At 39.7% G+C, this 20895-nt stretch overlaps 1 protein-coding gene across 2 annotated transcripts in view; it reads right to left on the bottom strand.

Annotated features, from left to right (window-relative positions):
* LOC145247896 (uncharacterized) overlaps nucleotides 1–20895 on the bottom strand; it is a 341390-nt gene that overhangs the window by 94652 nt on the left and 225843 nt on the right. For both annotated transcript variants that reach the window (XM_080109515.1, XM_080109516.1), the window contains one exon: nucleotides 20587–20820. In XM_080109515.1, the coding sequence (XP_079965641.1) occupies nucleotides 20587–20820 (234 nt within the window). The remainder of the gene's footprint in view (nucleotides 1–20586; nucleotides 20821–20895) is intronic.

Below are 20895 nucleotides of genomic sequence, written 5' to 3'. Positions count from 1 at the left end.
AGACGAAACGCTACAGAGAGAGAGAGACGAAACGCTACAGAGAGAGAGAGAGAGAGAGAGAGAGAGAGAGGAAACGCTACAGAGAGAGAGAGAGAGGAAACGCTACAGAGAGAGAGAGAGAGAGAGAGAGACGAAACGCTACAGAGAGAGAGAGAGAGACAAAACGCTACAGAGAGAGAGAGAGAGAGACGAAACGCTACAGAGAGAGAGAGAGAGAGAGAGACGAAACGCTACAGAGAGAGAGAGAGAGAGACGAAACGCTACAGAGAGAGAGAGAGAGAGACGAAACGCTACAGAGAGAGAGAGAGAGAGACGAAACGCTACAGAGAGAGAGAGAGAGAGACGAAAAGCTACAGAGAGAGAGAGAGAGAGACGAAACGCTACAGAGAGAGAGAGAGAGAGAGACGAAACGCTACAGAGAGAGAGAGAGAGAGACGAAACGCTACAGAGAGAGACGAAACGCTACAGAGAGAGACGAAACGCTACAGAGAAAGACGAAACGCTACAGAGAAAGACGAAACGCTACAGAGAGAGACGAAACGCTACAGAGAGAGAGAGACGAAACGCTACAGAGAGAGAGAGACGAAACGCTACAGAGAGAGAGAGACGAAACGCTACAGAGAGAGAGAGACGAAACGCTACAGAGAGAGAGAGACGAAACGCTACAGAGAGAGAGAGACGAAACGCTAGAGAGAGAGAGACGAAACGCTAGAGAGAGAGAGAGAGAGAGACGAAACGCTACAGAGAGAGAGAGAGAGAGACGAAACGCTACAGAGAGAGAGAGAGAGAGACGAAACGCTACAGAGAGAGAGAGAGAGAGACGAAACGCTACAGAGAGAGAGAGAGAGAGACGAAACGCTACAGAGAGAGAGAGAGAGAGACGAAACGCTACAGAGAGAGAGAGAGAGAGACGAAACGCTACAGAGAGAGAGAGAGAGAGACGAAACGCTACAGAGAGAGAGAGAGAGAGAGACGAAACGCTACAGAGAGAGAGAGAGAGAGACGAAACGCTACAGAGAGAGAGAGAGAGAGACGAAACGCTACAGAGAGAGAGAGAGAGAGACGAAACGCTACAGAGAGAGAGAGAGAGACGAAACGCTACAGAGAGAGAGAGAGAGAGACGAAACGCTACAGAGAGAGAGAGACGAAACGCTACAGAGAGAGAGAGACGAAACGCTACAGAGAGAGAGAGAGACGAAACGCTACAGAGAGAGAGAGAGACGAAACGCTACAGAGAGAGAGAGACGAAACGCTACAGAGAGAGAGAGACGAAACGCTACAGAGAGAGAGAGACGAAACGCTACAGAGAGAGAGAGACGAAACGCTACAGAGAGAGAGAGACGAAACGCTACAGAGAGAGAGAGACGAAACGCTACAGAGAGAGAGAGACGAAACGCTACAGAGAGAGAGAGACGAAACGCTACAGAGAGAGAGAGACGAAACGCTACAGAGAGAGAGAGACGAAACGCTACAGAGAGAGAGAGACGAAACGCTACAGAGAGAGAGAGACGAAACGCTACAGAGAGAGAGAGACGAAACGCTACAGAGAGAGAGAGACGAAACGCTACAGAGAGAGAGAGACGAAACGCTACAGAGAGAGAGAGACGAAACGCTACAGAGAGAGAGAGACGAAACGCTACAGAGAGAGAGAGACGAAACGCTACAGAGAGAGAGAGACGAAACGCTACAGAGAGAGAGAGACGAAACGCTACAGAGAGAGAGAGACGAAACGCTACAGAGAGAGAGAGACGAAACGCTACAGAGAGAGAGAGACGAAACGCTACAGAGAGAGAGAGACGAAACGCTACAGAGAGAGAGAGACGAAACGCTACAGAGAGAGAGAGACGAAACGCTACAGAGAGAGAGAGACGAAACGCTACAGAGAGAGAGAGACGAAACGCTACAGAGAGAGAGAGACGAAACGCTACAGAGAGAGAGAGACGAAACGCTACAGAGAGAGAGAGACGAAACGCTACAGAGAGAGAGAGACGAAACGCTACAGAGAGAGAGAGACGAAACGCTACAGAGAGAGAGAGACGAAACGCTACAGAGAGAGAGAGACGAAACGCTACAGAGAGAGAGAGACGAAACGCTACAGAGAGAGAGAGACGAAACGCTACAGAGAGAGAGAGACGAAACGCTACAGAGAGAGAGAGACGAAACGCTACAGAGAGAGAGAGACGAAACGCTACAGAGAGAGAGAGACGAAACGCTACAGAGAGAGAGAGACGAAACGCTACAGAGAGAGAGAGAGACGAAACGCTACAGAGAGAGAGAGAGAGAGAGACGAAACGCTACAGAGAGAGAGAGAGAGAGAGACGAAACGCTACAGAGAGAGAGAGAGAGAGAGACGAAACGCTAAAGAGAGAGAGAGAGAGACGAAACGCTACAGAGAGAGAGAGAGAGACGAAACGCTACAGAGAGAGAGAGAGAGACGAAACGCTACAGAGAGAGAGAGAGAGAGACGAAACGCTACAGAGAGAGAGAGAGACGAAACGCTACAGAGAGAGAGAGAGAGAGAGACGAAACGCTACAGAGAGAGAGAGAGAGAGAGACGAAACGCTAAAGAGAGAGAGAGAGAGAGAGAGAGACGAAACGCTAAAGAGAGAGAGAGAGAGAGAGACGAAACGCTACAGAGAGAGAGAGAGAGAGAGAGACGAAACGCTACAGAGAGAGAGAGAGAGAGAGAGACGAAACGCTACAGAGAGAGAGAGAGAGAGACGAAACGCTACAGAGAGAGAGAGAGAGAGACGAAACGCTACAGAGAGAGAGAGAGAGAGACGAAACGCTACAGAGAGAGAGAGAGAGAGACGAAACGCTACAGAGAGAGAGAGAGAGACGAAACGCTACAGAGAGAGAGAGAGAGACGAAACGCTACAGAGAGAGAGAGAGAGACGAAACGCTACAGAGAGAGAGAGAGAGACGAAACGCTACAGAGAGAGAGAGAGAGACGAAACGCTACAGAGAGAGAGAGAGAGACGAAACGCTACAGAGAGAGAGAGAGAGAGACGAAACGCTACAGAGAGAGAGAGAGAGACGAAACGCTACAGAGAGAGAGAGAGAGACGAAACGCTACAGAGAGAGAGAGAGAGACGAAACGCTACAGAGAGAGAGAGAGAGACGAAACGCTACAGAGAGAGAGAGAGAGACGAAACGCTACAGAGAGAGAGAGAGAGACGAAACGCTACAGAGAGAGAGAGAGAGAGACGAAACGCTACAGAGAGAGAGAGAGAGAGACGAAACGCTACAGAGAGAGAGAGAGAGAGACGAAACGCTACAGAGAGAGAGAGAGAGAGACGAAACGCTACAGAGAGAGAGAGAGAGAGACGAAACGCTACAGAGAGAGAGAGAGAGACGAAACGCTACAGAGAGAGAGAGAGACGAAACGCTACAGAGAGAGAGAGAGAGACGAAACGCTACAGAGAGAGAGAGAGAGACGAAACGCTACAGAGAGAGAGAGAGAGACGAAACGCTACAGAGAGAGAGAGAGAGACGAAACGCTACAGAGAGAGAGAGACGAAACGCTACAGAGAGAGAGAGACGAAACGCTACAGAGAGAGAGAGACGAAACGCTACAGAGAGAGAGAGAGAGACGAAACGCTACAGAGAGAGAGAGAGAGACGAAACACTACAGAGAGAGAGAGAGAGACGAAACGCTACAGAGAGAGAGAGAGAGACGAAACGCTACAGAGAGAGAGAGAGAGACGAAACGCTACAGAGAGAGAGAGAGAGAGAGACGAAACGCTACAGAGAGAGAGAGAGAGACGAAACGCTACAGAGAGAGAGACGAAACGCTACAGAGAGAGAGAGACGAAACGCTACAGAGAGAGAGAGACGAAACGCTACAGAGAGAGAGAGAGAGAGAGAGAGACGAAACGCTACAGAGAGAGAGAGAGAGAGAGACGAAACGCTACAGAGAGAGAGAGAGAGAGAGACGAAACGCTACAGAGAGAGAGAGAGAGACGAAACGCTACAGAGAGAGAGAGAGAGACGAAACGCTACAGAGAGAGAGAGAGAGAGAGACGAAACGCTACAGAGAGAGAGAGAGAGACGAAACGCTACAGAGAGAGAGACGAAACGCTACAGAGAGAGAGAGACGAAACGCTACAGAGAGAGAGAGACGAAACGCTACAGAGAGAGAGAGAGAGAGAGAGAGACGAAACGCTACAGAGAGAGAGAGAGAGAGAGACGAAACGCTACAGAGAGAGAGAGAGAGAGACGAAACGCTACAGAGAGAGAGAGAGAGAGAGACGAAACGCTACAGAGAGAGAGAGAGAGAGAGACGAAACGCTACAGAGAGAGAGAGAGAGAGAGACGAAACGCTACAGAGAGAGAGAGAGAGAGACGAAACGCTACAGAGAGAGAGAGAGAGAGACGAAACGCTACAGAGAGAGAGAGAGAGAGACGAAACGCTACAGAGAGAGAGAGAGAGACGAAACGCTACAGAGAGAGAGAGAGAGACGAAACGCTACAGAGAGAGAGAGAGAGACGAAACGCTACAGAGAGAGAGAGAGAGAGAGAGACGAAACGCTACAGAGAGAGAGAGAGAGAGACGAAACGCTACAGAGAGAGAGAGAGAGAGAGACGAAACGCTACAGAGAGAGAGAGAGAGACGAAACGCTACAGAGAGAGAGAGAGAGAGAGACGAAACGCTACAGAGAGAGAGAGAGAGAGAGAGACGAAACGCTACAGAGAGAGAGAGAGAGAGACGAAACGCTACAGAGAGAGAGAGAGAGAGACGAAACGCTACAGAGAGAGAGAGAGAGACGAAACGCTACAGAGAGAGAGAGAGAGAGAGACGAAACGCTACAGAGAGAGAGAGAGAGAGAGAGAGAGAGACGAAACGCTACAGAGAGAGAGAGAGAAAGAGACGAAACGCTACAGAGAGAGAGAGAGAAAGAGACGAAACGCTACAGAGAGAGAGAGAGAAAGAGACGAAACGCTACAGAGAGAGAGAGAGAAAGAGACGAAACGCTACAGAGAGAGAGAGAGAAAGAGACGAAACGCTACAGAGAGAGAGAGAGAAAGAGACGAAACGCTACAGAGAGAGAGAGAGAGAGAGACGAAACGCTGTAGAGAGAGAGAGAGACGAAACGCTGTAGAGAGAGAGAGAGACGAAACGCTGTAGAGAGAGAGAGAGAGACGAAACGCTGTAGAGAGAGAGAGAGACGAAACGCTGTAGAGAGAGAGAGAGACGAAACGCTGTAGAGAGAGAGAGAGACGAAACGCTACAGAGAGAGAGAGAGACGAAACGCTACAGAGAGAGAGAGAGAGAGAGAGAGACGAAACGCTACAGAGAGAGAGAGAGAGAGACGAAACGCTACAGAGAGAGAGAGAGAGACGAAACGCTACAGAGAGAGAGAGAGAGAGAGACGAAACGCTACAGAGAGAGAGAGAGAGACGAAACGCTACAGAGAGAGAGAGAGAGACGAAACGCTACAGAGAGAGAGAGAGAGACGAAACGCTACAGAGAGAGAGAGAGAGACGAAACGCTACAGAGAGAGGGAGAGAGATACGAAACGCTACAGAGAGAGGGAGAGAGATACGAAACGCTACAGAGAGAGGGAGAGAGATACGAAACGCTACAGAGAGAGGGAGAGAGATACGAAACGCTACAGAGAGAGGGAGAGAGATACGAAACGCTACAGAGAGAGGGAGAGAGATACGAAACGCTACAGAGAGAGGGAGAGAGATACGAAACGCTACAGAGAGAGGGAGAGAGATACGAAACGCTACAGAGAGAGGGAGAGAGATACGAAACGCTACAGAGAGAGGGAGAGAGATACGAAACGCTACAGAGAGAGGGAGAGAGATACGAAACGCTACAGAGAGAGGGAGAGAGATACGAAACGCTACAGAGAGAGGGAGAGAGATACGAAACGCTACAGAGAGAGGGAGAGAGATACGAAACGCTACAGAGAGAGGGAGAGAGATACGAAACGCTACAGAGAGAGGGAGAGAGATACGAAACGCTACAGAGAGAGGGAGAGAGATACGAAACGCTACAGAGAGAGGGAGAGAGATACGAAACGCTACAGAGAGAGGGAGAGAGATACGAAACGCTACAGAGAGAGGGAGAGAGATACGAAACGCTACAGAGAGAGGGAGAGAGATACGAAACGCTACAGAGAGAGGGAGAGAGATACGAAACGCTACAGAGAGAGGGAGAGAGATACGAAACGCTACAGAGAGAGGGAGAGAGATACGAAACGCTACAGAGAGAGGGAGAGAGATAGGAAACGCTACAGAGAGAGGGAGAGAGATAGGAAACGCTACAGAGAGAGGGAGAGAGATAGGAAACACCTCAGAGAGAGGGAGAGAGATATGAAACACCTCAGAGAGAGGGAGAGAGATAGGAAACACCTCAGAGAGAGGGAGAGAGATAGGAAACACCTCAGAGAGAGGGAGAGAGATAGGAAACACCTCAGAGAGAGGGAGAGAGATAGGAAACACCTCAGAGAGAGGGAGAGAGATAGGAAACACCTCAGAGAGAGGGAGAGAGATAGGAAACACCTCAGAGAGAGGGAGAGAGATAGGAAACACCTCAGAGAGAGGGAGAGAGATAGGAAACACCTCAGAGAGAGATAGGAAACACCTCAGAGAGAGGGAGAGAGATAGGAAACACCTCAGAGAGAGGGAGAGAGATAGGAAACACCTCAGAGAGAGGGAGAGAGATAGGAAACACCTCAGAGAGAGGGAGAGAGATAGGAAACACCTCAGAGAGAGGGAGAGAGATAGGAAACACCTCAGAGAGAGGGAGAGAGATAGGAAACACCTCAGAGAGAGGGAGAGAAATAGGAAACACCTCAGAGAGAGGGAGAGAGATAGGAAACACCGCAGTGAGAGAGAGAGAGAGAGAGAGAGAGAGATAGGAAACACTCCAGAGAGAGATAGGAAACACCGCAGAGAGAGAGAGAGAGAGAGAGATAGGAAACACCGCAGAGAGAGAGAGAGAGAGAGAGAGAGATAGGAAACACCGCAGAGAGAGAGAGAGAGATAGGAAACACCGCAGAGAGAGAGAGATAGGAAACACCGCAGAGAGAGAGAGAGAGAGAGAGAGAGATAGGAAACACTGCAGAGAGAGAGAGAGAGATAGGAAACACCGCAGAGAGAGAGAGAGATAGGAAACACCGCAGAGAGAGAGAGAGAGAGATAGGAAACACCGCAGAGAGAGAGAGAGAGAGATAGGAAACACCGCAGAGAGAGAGAGAGAGAGATAGGAAACACCGCAGAGAGAGAGAGAGAATTAGGAAACACCGCAGAGAGAGAGAGAGAGAGATAGGAAACACCGCAGAGAGAGAGAGAGAGAGATAGGAAACACCGCAGAGAGAGAGAGAGAGAGATAGGAAACACCGCAGAGAGAGAGAGAGAGAGAGATAGGAAACACCGCAGAGAGAGAGAGAGAGATAGGAAACACCGCAGAGAGAGAGAGAGATATAGGAAACACCGCAGAGAGAGAGAGAGAGAGAGATAGGAAACACCGCAGAGAGAGAGAGAGAGAGAGATAGGAAACACCGCAGAGAGAGAGAGAGAGAGAGAGAGATAGGAAACACCGCAGAGAGAGAGAGAGAGAGAGAGATAGGAAACACCGCAGAGAGAGAGAGAGAGATAGGAAACACCACAGAGAAAGAGAGAGATAGGAAACACCGCAGAGAGAGAGATAGGAAACACCATAGAGAAAGAGAGAGATAGGAAACACCATAGAGAAAGAGAGAGGAAACATGAAATAGGAGAAAATGAGAGAGAAACAATAAGGGAATATGAGAGGGAGGGGGGAACACGACAGGATTAAACCAGAGAGAGGAAACGCAAGAAAGAAAGGGAAAGGAGGGTGAGAAGTGCCAGAGACTGGAGATGAGAGTGAAAGACAACAAAAGAAAGAAATGAGGGCGAATGAAACGAGAGATACATGGAATTAAAGAAAGAGTATAAATATGAGGAGAGATAGAGAGAGAATGAATAGAGAGAGAGTGGAGGAGGGGAATCCGATAAAGATAGGTGACTTCCATTGTAGAAGATGGTGACGAAGTTCTAGAAATGTAAAATTGTTGCATACTTGTTCGGTAGTGAAAAAATAAGTAGGTATTAAAAAGATGGAGGTGTCTCAACCGCATCCTACTCCCTCCCCGGCCTCACCCAGCGATCAACCCTACTCCCACCCCAGGGGACCCTAGACAAAAAGGCTGACTACTTGTGTGACTCAGAAAAAGCACACTTTCCCATGTCTTCTTTCTGACCTCCAAACTCACAACAACAACAAAAGGAAAAGAAAAAAAAAAAAGTGCAGCCTTTCAGTATTTGCTATATTTTTATTGTGTACGTAATGTCGTGTGTGTGCACCCACCTGTAGCTGCTATTAATTACAACAGTAACAAAAATTGTTAAAAAATTAAAAAGTTTCACTTTTTTATAGTTCATAAATTCAACTGTTTTAATTTAAAATTATAATCAGATGTGAAGGATGTTCGTAACACGTGCTTATATATTAGAATCATTTGTAGTAGTTAAAAGTGGTAAACTGCAATGGATATGCATTCTTTTTTGCATTGATGGCTTAAGAGTTGGAGATGATGGACAACTGGAAAACAATGAATTGTTGGCAGAAGAGTGATCTGCAACAAAGACAAAGAGATTGAAAATTTTGGAAATCTAAGCTACACACACCTCCAAACACCCGGGCAACGCCGGGCATGCAGGCTAGTCATAACAATAAAACGATTTTAAAATGACAACCTATTATTAAAAACAAAAAATCTGAATGTCATTATGTAAATGTTGGAAATTTAATACTTTTATACCAAATTTAAATTCTAGAATTGCAAAAGATCCTTTGTTTTTCTATTAATACAAAAATATTAAGATGAAAGTTATTATCCAAATCGTTAACCGATTTTTGAAAATTCTGAAAGTTGTTTTAATTTTAGATTTCCTCAAAACAAAATTGAATGACTAGAAGGTACCCAGCGTTGCCCGGGTGTGGAAAGGTGGTGTAGTAAGGAACCCCGGTAGGCAGCCCTGGTGGAGAGAAGTGTTAAAAGAAAAAAAATGTAGTAGTAGCAGGAGTTGGAGAGGTGGGGAGAATCAAAATCAAGCAGCCCAGGTGGAGAGAGGCGTAAAAAAAAAAAAAAAAAAAAGTCCCTATTTAACATGTTATACTTAGAAGTTATGAGTTCAAACCTCACCAAGAGCATAAATATTTACTTTTATTTTTCCCCACAATAAACTTAGATATTTTAAATTACAATATTAAGCCGATTACAGTTTTGAATGTTTTGAACCGAGAAATAATTGTTTTTTTTTTTTTTTTAATTCTTCTGACTATTGTTCTCATCGTGTTATTTGTATTACGTTTCAGTTGCCATGTTTAGTTTGGAGAAAAGCTTATATTCATTTTCTGAGATTTTATATTAAAGTTTTAATTAAACCTAGAACCTAAATACAAAATCTCGGAAATATGAATACAAGTTTTTCCCAAAATCAAACATGGTGGCTTAAGATATCTCCCCCCCCCTCATGTTTACTTTGGGGATATGTTCCTAAAAAAATGATATTTACACCTAGAAACAAAAATAAGTTTATGGTTCCCAAATTTTACTTCTACCTAGCTATGGCTGACGGAGCAAAAACATTGTTGGTTGGATTGTGAGATGGATTTTGTTCAAAATTCTGTTCTCGAGTTCGACATATACACCTAAAAAGAAGGTTGGAAATTACATTCACTGAAATGTTGTGCAAATTACTCTCAAGATGAGTATCTTAATTTCAAAAATCCAAATGATACAAACAATTAAGTAGATTGTTTATGGAAACAAGAATCATGAATAACACCGGGCAGCCCTGCTAGATCATAAATTTTGCTCTTTCTGATATTTCAAAACATACAATTTTATTTTAAGTAAACTTCGAAAATATTTAAACGAAACTTTTAATAAAATTTTTCATTTTTGTAAAATAGATCTTCTTTCGCTGAAACCCTAAAATTGTTTGCAAAATATCAGAAAAAGATAGAAATTCCCTCAGTTTGTACAAAAATAGCCTCAAAAACTTAAAATTCAAATTTACCGAGCATATGTATAAATGTTCAAGGTGTCATCATTAATTAACAAGAAAAAAAATATTGACCTTTTAAATCTTTATTTTTTGTTAATTTTCCATTTAAAAGTGTTGTCCTTAATAAACTTCATTTGTGTTAAGAGAAGGGTTGTCTATTTTCAGATTCTTTTACGTCCATTTTAAAGATTTTACCATAGAATACGCTAAGACAACATTCACTTTGCACTTTTTAAGAGTTGGAATCAACAAATCGCTGAAAATACAATGCAAAAAAAAATAAATTTAAAAATTTATTATGACGTCATTGATGCAAAACTAAACCACACTTTCTTGACCTTTAGGCTTGGATCAAACTGTAGTAACTGTTCTGCCCAAAGATGGTATAATCATGTTCTGGGGTTTGAATTGATGTTGGACATTCAAAGAATGAAAATATGCTAAATGTTAAATGATACAATTGGAATTTCCAGAAGTTGAATACAGAATTTAGTTCAAATCAACTTCAGAGAATCTTCCTTCATTGGTGTCGAAGTACTATGGGTCAAATTCAATGTAAATCCAGGAGGTTGTACCCATATTATGGCCCCTAAAAGCGTTTTAAATTTGCTGAAATTTGGAGAATGTTTTTAACATTTAATTTATTGCTCAAATTTCACAAATTTATCTGAATTTTCATGAAAGGCTTTTATCAGCTTTGCATAAACCTAAATTATATATAAATTAAATATAGCTCACATTTGTACCTAGCATCTGTTTATCAAAATTCATGAAGACATTTTGTTATTTTAAGATTGAATCCTGTACATACTAAACATATTTAACTTTATACGGATAGCGATTGTCCCATTAAGAACAGATTGTGATAGCTTAATGTTTGTAGAATTTCTATGGCTATCTTCAGTTATTCCTAAAAGGTCATCAAGTCTAAGAAAAAAAAAAAAAAAAAACATTAAAAAAACTAAGTGATCTCCCTTCTTTTATACATCCCACCCCCATACTCTAGTTCAATGTTCTGTTACCATTTTTGGAACGGTCAAGTTGAAGAGCTTAAGTGGCAAATCTTTTGGCCTTTCTGATGATGGTAGTGCCAGTTAAAGTCATCACAATTGTAGTTGGGCAGGGAGAGTAGCAAATATTATTGGGGGTAGTGCACTTATCAAGAGGATACAGAAATGACAGTAGGAGAGACAGAGGGAGGAAGAGGTGAAGACTCATTATGATACATTCATATCAATGTATATTTAACATATCCCTTCTCACTATAGAATCCACTGTCATATCTGATTTTTGACTCACTTTGATTATATTATTATCGAAGTTAGTCAATGTTTGTTTCCATAAAGCTTTTTTAAATATATCTTTTAATCACAAAGATCAAAATATTCCTCATTTTAGGGATTGAATTATGTTTGGAAAAAAAACTTTAATTTTAATTGTTCTAATTATTAATAGCTTAATAGTTATTTGCTGTAGAGAAAAGTAAATTGTCGATTTTGTAATCAGCCAAAGCAAGGAATAGTGCTCTGAATAGCACAACCCAAGATGTGGCAGCAATACATATCTGACTTTTCTATAGGTAGACGATTGTATCAAGAGTCAGATATTTTTCTGAATAGATCTATTTAACAATTTTTCCAGCAAAGTTAGCAACAGATTGGATATAAGTCTGCCATTTTAGATTCAGAGGATCTTATCAAAACAAGGTGTTTTAAAAATTATTATTATTAATAATATTATTACTCACTAGGAGTTTCACACAGGTCATCATCAAAGAATCATATTTGAGAACATTCTGTGGGGTTCCCTTAAGTCAGAGTGACAAGTCTCTCCAGATTTCTAGTACTCCCCACCTCTTAATAACCTTTACAAATTAGTTTGTGTCATTGCAATTTCATTTATTGATTTGACGTTGGTAGTCTTCACTGAAATTTGGGTAGCAATAAGCCTCACCAAGGCCTTCATTCAGTGGAGGTCTGGTTAGTGCTTTTTCTCCTTGGGTCTTTCCATCCTCCCTGACCTTCCTTTATTATTTATGGTAACACATTTTTTTTTTTTGGGGGGGGGGGGGGGGGTATAATTTTACAGTTTCAGTTTTCAGGATTCCATGTGGTGTTTCTTTGTGTTTTACATCTGTAGCAGTTTCTACATGTCCAGGTTACACCTGTAGCTCATGTGTATTAGTTTACGCATTCAAGGGTTTTCCTCAATATTCAAACTGTTTTCTATAAATATATAAGCGAAAATGTGTGTATGTATGTATGTATGTGTGTGTGTGTGTTTGTATGTCTGCTAAAAACTTTTGACAGACAGAACAAAAATTCACAAATTTGGTCTCATATGAAAGCCACATCCTTTGCCCGACAAATATCGAAAAATTGGCCAAAAACGTTAATTTTTTCACCCTGAAATCAGCACTTTTCTAGGGGGGGGGTCAGCAAAAACCGTCTTCTCATGACGAATTCGCTTCTACGCATGTGTCATACGACGTCATAACCTGATTTAGTTTAAAGATTTAAAAAAATGACCTAATTTCGTGTATGTTGTCTTAGGTCAGTTGATTAGAGTGCTGGGTCATTATCTAAAGGTTTTGAGTTCGAATCGTGGTGTGAGATGTCATTTTTTTTTTCGATTTCTTAAATTTTAATGTTGAAGCAGGGTTATTTAAGCCATTTCTCATGTAACATACGTTTTTCTGTTTTTTTTTTTTTTTACTTCACTTATTCTTAGGTTTTCATTAACACCCCCACCCCACCCGACCGACCACACACACCCAAAAACACCCGGGCAACGATTTTTTTAATTTTAATATTGAAACCGGCTTATTTAAGTGATTTTTCACATTTTTTTTTTTGGTTTTTATTTTTCAGATTTTTTGAAGTTTTAACGTTCGTTTTTCTGTTTTCTTTTTCCGATTTTTACATTTAACATCGTTCGTTTGCCATACGTTAGTTTTTTTTTGTGTTTTTAATTTTTTAATTTTTTACTTCGCTTATTCTTATGTTTTGATTATCCCCCTCCCCTCACCGCTTTATTTTTCAGATCTTTTAAAGTTTTAACGTTCGTTTTTCCGTTTTCATTTTTTGTTTTTTTAGTTTAGTTTTTTTACTTCACTTATTATGTTTTGATTAACATCAGCCCACCCCCGATAGAACACACACACCTCCAAACTCTCGGGCAACGCCCCCGCCCCCCAAGTATTATAATAAATTAGATAAATCTCACCTGTCTGTTTAAATGTATGTATGTATGTCTGCCTAAAACTTTTGACAGAGGCAACGGATTTTCACAAGATCAGTATAGTTTTTGATGACAAATATTGAAAAATTAGCTAAAAACATTAATTCCTTCACCCATAACTAGGCACTTCTCTATAAGGAGGAGTAACATTTTTTGCAGATATTTTCGAAACTCATCCTGTTTTCAATTGACTAGCCTTAATTTAAACTTTTCCGATTTGGTGATGGACACAACAGCAAAGATGTTTTTTTTCATGTTCTTTTTCTCCTTCATGGTACAGGTTTAAACCTGCCTGCCTACCACAACTTTTTTTTTTTTGGCCTAACACACATCTCCAAACACCCGGGCAACGCCGGGCATGCAGGCTAGTCATAACAATAAAACGATTTTAAAATGACAACCTATTATTAAAAACAAAAAATCTGAATGTCATTATGTAAATGTTGGAAATTTAATACTTTTATACCAAATTTAAATTCTAGAATTGCAAAGGATCCTTTGTTTTTCTATTAATACAAAAATATTAAGATGAAAGTTATCCAAATCGTTAACCGATTTTTGAAAATTCTGAAAGTTGTTTTAATTTTAGATTTCCTCAAAACAAAATTGAATGACTAGGGAAGGTACCCAGCGTTGCCCGGGTGTGGAGAAGTGGTGTAGTAAGGAACCCCGGTAATTGCGGGAGTCCCTGGCGTTGCTTAGGTGTGTGGAGGTTGAAAGTAACAAAAAAAAAAAAAAAAAAAAAAAAAAAAAGTGGTTGTAAGCAGGCTTGAACCCATAACGTGAAGGATGAAAAAGGTAAAAAAATGTAACGTCTTAGTTGATGTCTCCATCGCGCAAGCGGAAGTGGAGAGCATTGAAATTAAGCGTAGTCAATCGAAATGAGACAATGACTTTGCAAAAATGTTGATGCAAAAAAGATCCCTCCTTGTACAAAACTGCTGAGTTGAGGGTGAAGGAATGAATGTTTTTGGCCAATTTTTCGATATTTGTTGTCTGAAGGATAGAGGTTTAAAACGATAACAAAATGGCCAGGATTCGTTGCCCGAATGTTTGGAGATTTGAGTACAAAAATTAAAAAAAAGCGTTAATAGGCAGGCAGGCAACCAATGACGCGAAGGCGGAAAAGAAAGTGAAAGAAAATCTGACATCTTACCGCTACGCTACAACGTCATAGGAAGTGAAACGCATTCAAATTAAGCGATGTCAATCAAAAAGTTGACTTCAACAAATAAGTTAAGAATTACGCAGGCACAAAAATGAACATTGGCTGAAGGCCAGTTAAACTCTATGCTTTCTGCCATTTTATTTGTTTCCCCACGATGTTGGGGAACACCAGCTCCCTAGAAAAAGGGGGAGCTGGCAGCATTCAAATGAATAGCAATTGTATGATATGAAGGGTTTCCCTCCACATTGATCAAAGCTAATTGCTTTTCTGGACATCTAGGCGGGAAAGCCAGTGAATCAACTTTGTTTCAATTAGTTTCGCATTTTTATACGAAAAAGACGAACAAACACATGAAAAGACGGAATATCGGGAATTTTATAAAAGTCGATCAAAATAAATGTAGAGACGATGTCAGTTCGCAAATCGTAGAAATTATAATCTAGGGAGTATAAGGAAAATTCTAAATAAACGTAATATTGTCAAGACCCCCCCTCCACCGAAAAAAGCCTTTCTTGGACATATAAAAATGTGCGTGGCCTTTTGCCTTATAAATATATATATATATATATATATATATATATGACTAGTAGAGGTGCCAGCATTGTCCGGGTGTTTGTAGGTGCGTGTTGAACAAAAAAAAAAAAAAAAGTGGTAGTAAGCAGGCAGGCTCGAACCCACATGAAACTGAAAGAAAATCTGACATGTTACCGCTACACCATGACGCGACATGAAGGGTAAAGCGTTCAAATTTAGCAATGTCAACCATTATATCATAGCACATAGCGAAATGAATGAGCTGGCTGTAGGCCAGTTAAGCTTTCAGCCATATTTGTTTCTCCACGATGTTGGGGAAAACCAGCTCCCCTTAAAAAGGGGAAACTCTAGCAGTGTCCAAATGAATAGCAAGTGTCTGATATGAAAAGTTTCCCCAACATTGATCAAACCTAATTACTTTCAAGACGTCCCGGTCTGGCAGGCCAGGCGGATGCTGCCTTAGCTGCGATCAGTATTGCTTTTATACAAAAACTAGTGGGTGTGCGCAGGATCGCCCGGATGTGTGTATGTAGGAAAAAAAAGTGAAGGAGGAAAAAAAAAGTTTTGGTAGGCAGGTAGGTTCGAACCCGAATTCTAAGGCGAAGGCAGAAAGGAAACGTGAAAGAAAACGTGATAACTTACTGCAACATTAAGAGAGCAGAGGAATTGAGAATCATTCAAAAATGATTAAAAAGTGAAGGAGTTCACACAGGTCAAACGTAATAGATGAATGAAATCACGCAATTAACTTTGGTTGCAAGCCAGTTAAGCTTTACGCTTTCTGCGCATTTGTTTGTTTCCAAAATGTTGGGAAAAACCAGGTCCCCATGAAAAGGTACCCAGCGTTGCCCGGGTGTTTGTAGGTGTGTGGTATGGGGGGGGGGGTACCCAGCGTTGCCCAGGTGTTTGTAGGTGTGTGATGGGGGGTAGCAATAACCCGGTTTAAATATAAAAAAACACCGAAAAAAATGGCATAAATAACCGCCAGATCGAACCTGCAATCTTAAGATAACAACACTGTGTGTAGGGGGGAGGGTGTAAACTAAAGAATAACTTTTAAAAAAAAACGTTGCCCGGGTGTTTAAAGTGAGAGAAATTGGTTAGCGTGTTAAGTTAAGGCTTATAAAGTGAGTGAAAGAGGTTTGATTGACAGGTAGCCGCTTAATGAGGTCATTGCGGGAGCGTACGATGACGTGGCAGTATTTTTAGTTTTCGCTTCCCCAAGGTGGGGGGAAAGCAGCTCCCCATTTAAAGGCGATTGTCCAAATCGAATAGCAATTGTCTGATATAAGGAGAAACTCCACATTGATCAAAAGCTGATTGCTTTCTGGACGTTTCGCCGCAAAAGCCAAGAACATGAAACGTTTGAATTTAGTTTCACTGTATTTATACTAAAAAGCCAAACAAACAGGCGACGCAGCGAAATAGCGCGAATCTTATAAAAGTCAATGTAAATTAATCTAGACGCGACGCACGTTCGCAAATATTCGATATTATTATTCATAGGGTATATAAAAAGTTCTAAGACATAGTAACCCCCTTGAAAATGCCGTCGAAAAAAGCCTTTGCGAGACATAAAACGATCGCATTTTATGGAAGACAAACACTGAAAACCAGGAAGTTTTTTAAAAATTCGATCAAATAAAAGATAGAGACAACGTCCGTTCGCAAATCAGAGATATCATGATCTAGAAAGTATAAGGAAAGTTCCCCAGAAATGTAACCTTGCGAGAAGGCCAATAAAAAAAAAAGCCTTTCCCGGACATACACGAATGCGTGCGCCCATTTTGCCTTTTATATAATAGACTAGCGAGGGTACCCGGCGTTGCCCGGGTGTTTGGAGGTATGTATGCTGTTAAATAAAAAAGAAACCGGGGGGGGGGGGGAAATCGAACCCGAAGCCCTGAGCCAAAGTTTGAAAATAAAATGTGAAAAAAACATGAACCATTCGGCCAGCCAGAATGAGTTACTAAAAGATGTTTAAATTATTTAAGTAAGAACTAAATTGACAGGTGCGCACACGGAAGTCGTAGAGCGTTACGACGATGATGAAAATGTAAGCAATAGCTATTCAGCAAATGAGGTCAATGATCAGGTTTGTTTGTTATAAGCGAAGTAAAAAAAAGAAAAAACGAACGTTAAAACTTAACCGGGGAGGGGTAATCAAAACATCGAAAAAAAAAACACAAAAAAACTACTGTAAGGCAAACGAACGATGTTAAATGTAAAAATCGAAAACAACAAAGAAAACAGAAAAATGAACACGTGAAAAATGGCTTAAATAACACTGGTTCAATATTTAAATTTAAAAAAAAAAAAAAAGACATCTCACACCACGATTCGAACCCCAAACATTTAGATAATGAACCAACGCGCTAACCAACTGAGCTAATAATGTGACGTACATGAAATTTAGTCAGTTCTTCAAGTATTTAAACTAAATCAGGGTATGCGTAGAACCGGTCGTCGTCATGAGAGGACCGTTTTTGTTGACAGCCGTCGAAAATTGTTGATTTCTGGGTGAAAAAATGAACGTTTTTGGCCAATTTTTCAATATTTTTTGTGCGAAGGATGGGGCTTCAATATGATATAGAGCTTGTGAATTTTCGTTGTGTTTGTCGAAAGTTTTTAGTGGGTACACAAACACACATACAAACATACATATATACACACATTTTCGCTTTTATATATATCGATATGATTTTTCAGTCTTTTTTTGTTGTTTTTGTCCAGTTAATCAGTAACGTTACTCACTCACAGTTAATCAGTAACGTTACTCACTCACTTCAATCAAGCCTCAGAATACACAGAACCACTCACACACACAAAAGACATTAAACATTCTCACATCACCATTTGAAGTATATCTCATTTGCCGTTTGGTTCCAAAGGACAGCAGACAATTGACCACAAAATGTGGATTTTAAAGCAAAAAATTAAAAAGATAAAAAGAACGGAGAGATTCAAAGCCTGTTTATGCAACAACATTTTACCATATAAAAAACGGCAAGCAAGTTTTGCGGGAAGTTGTTTTTCCCAGGTAAGCAGGTCCATACTTTTAAATAGCTACAAAGTATTCACTGCCCTTTTTTCTCACTATCTCACACACACTAACAATGGAAACGAGAATACAAAAGTCCGATCATATTTAAAAACAAAAACGGAACAAATGCAAGATGTTATAAAAAGAAAAACACTTTTACCCATTGACTGATCATTATTTTCTGAAGCCGATTGCTTTTTTTTTCCCATGTCTTCATCATATTAGATTGAGAAAGAAAAAAGGTTTTGTATATTTTTTTTGTAATATGGATTTTACAAGAGTTTTGAATACTGTGGAGGAAAAAACGTTTTGTGTTTGTTGTTTATACTATTTCCTCCTCTTTTTCTTCAAAGTCTTTATTTTCTGCTCCAGTTTTGGTGTTTCTTTTTTTTTTTTTTATAGATTTTAATTTCTTTTCACATGGATTTAGAAAGAGTGGAGGAAAAGTAAAACCACTTGCATTTTCTATGAAAAGATTTTAACTGCAGTTGTTTTTTCCAGTGTGAAGCTTGTCTAGAGTTTAACTAGACCAGTCACACCCTGTATCGATAATAGACTACCAATAAGATAAAATATCAGCATCTTGTACTAGAATTTTTTTTTTTGCAATAAATGTTTTGAGATTGGAAAAGAAATTTCCAAATAAAATAAAGACAGATTTTGCTGCTGCCTATGTCTGATTTTTATGAAAAAAAACTTGATAAAATGCTGTGTTAGTCAGACATGGCAAATATATTTCATCAATTTTAATAGTCCTGAACGATATTTTGCTTATTGGTCATAGAGGAGATATGAAGGAACTTGATGATGCTACCCAAATCATTGAATACTAGAAAAATAGTTTGATATTCACCAGTAAAAAAGAGCTTTCTCTTTTTTCTGTTGAATCACTTTCTTTCCTTCTTTTTGTTGTGTTTGGTTTACAGGGGAAATCAGACAAAAAAAAAAGATCAGCTCTTCTGGTTTTAAGCTACATTAGAATTTATTTAGAGGCTTAAATGGTTAACTTTTTTATTAATAATTTAATGACTAAAACAATGCTGTAATAAATAATCCAATTTAATGTTCAAAATTATATTTAAAAATAAAAGAAAAGGTAATTTTGAAAAAAAAAAAAAAAACTGGCATAGTTGAAAAAAAATAAAGAAAATAAAAAATTAAAATCAAAGCAGTCTCAGGGGGCAACATTGGGTATGTACAACTAGTGAAATTATAAAAAGAAACGAAATCAAATTAGAATCATTCCAAATTTCTGTGCAATTTCATTTTGTTCTTGTTAAGGCAGTTAATATTTGTTTGCTATGGGAGATAAATCTTATGATTTTTTGCTGGAAGCGGGGGAGGGTCATGTTGAAAAGTTAGTAAAAAAAAAAAACTGCTAATTACCATTAAGCCTATTTTTGAGGAGTAATCACCTAAGAAAAAAAAAAAAAAAGACCCCCCCCCCAATACAGAATTTATCTTCATGGCAATTTTTTTTTTTGGTAAAAACAATGTTCAAAGATATTTTTATTTATAATAATTGTTTTTAAATAAAATTTTTATTCCAAGAAATAATTTAGAAAAATAATAAATATGTCCATCGACAAGAAAGATCTCAAGTATATATGTGGGCAAAGGAAACGGGAAGTTTTCTTTCAGTAAACAAAAGTCTTCTTCCTCTTCTCCTACCTGCATTGTGAATCGTTTTATGTGTGACAAACAAAAAAAGGAAATAAAAAAAAAGGAGAAAAAGAAACAGAAAAAGAGAAAAATAAAATGAAATAAAATTGAGTAAAATGATGAAAAAAAAGGAAAAAAAAATGTAAACACTTTATGGATTCGTCAGAAATCAGAAATAAAAATAACAGATTTAAGCAGAATTTTACCCTTTTCTGAATTACAACAGCAGAGAACTCTCATCCTTGTAAAATAAGATTTGTGATTAAAATTCTCATACTATAAAATTATTTTTTGAAACTCAACAGAAAAACATTGTTCAAGTAACTGCTCAAATTTCATATTTTCTTTAAAAAAAAAACAAAAACATTTTTAAACATTAAATATGTTGTCCTGTGCCTACCCAACATTGCCTGGTAATGTCTTCGTTTAACAATGTCATTCTTTTTTTCAAAAATATTTGATGTTCTAAAAATGGCATTGGTACAAAACTCAAAAGTATTTTCTAGAAGAAATAACTTGCATTTTATTTTTCATACAAATATGCAACAACAATCCATAAAAAGAATTGATGAATTAGAATCAAATATTGACTTTATAGAAAGAAAACTATTGATAAAAAAATTGGGAAAGAGGCTTACTTTACTTTATATATTAGATGTGACAGGATTATTTTTTTGAAAAGTTGAGTTTAAAATCATTACTTTACCAAGAATTTGTTGCATGAACAAAATGGCTACTATACATAAAATAGCCCAAATATAAATTTTGTTTGACTCCCCCCCCCCCCCCGCAAAAAAGATGTCAGACATTATTTTGAGCGCATTAATTTGAACACATAATTTGAGATCTAAGAAAAAAAAATGGAAATGAAAATAAAATAAACACTTACCTGTTTTTCCCCTGGGACACTGGCAATGGTAGTAACCAACCCTATCATGACATGTTCCACCATTATAACAAGGTTGTGTTTCACAGTCATCAATATTGATGCTGCAATCTTTACCAGTCCATCCATTTACACAGATGCACAAGTAACCACCAGGCTGGTTGTTGCAGGTGGCACCATTTTTGCAGAGACCCGGTTGAGTGAGGCATTCGTCCACATCGATATCACAATATTTGCCTGGAAAAATATTTCAAATCAAAACATTCATTTATTCAACCATTTAATAGAGGGATAAGCAATGTCAGTGAAAGC

The sequence above is a fragment of the Euprymna scolopes genome, chromosome 26 (genome assembly GCF_053919585.1).
Source record: "Euprymna scolopes isolate OS-2025 chromosome 26, ASM5391958v1, whole genome shotgun sequence".
NCBI lineage: Eukaryota > Metazoa > Mollusca > Cephalopoda > Sepiida > Sepiolidae > Euprymna > Euprymna scolopes.
Note: the sequence above shows the minus strand (reverse complement) of the source record. Positions and strands in the feature narration are given on the sequence as shown.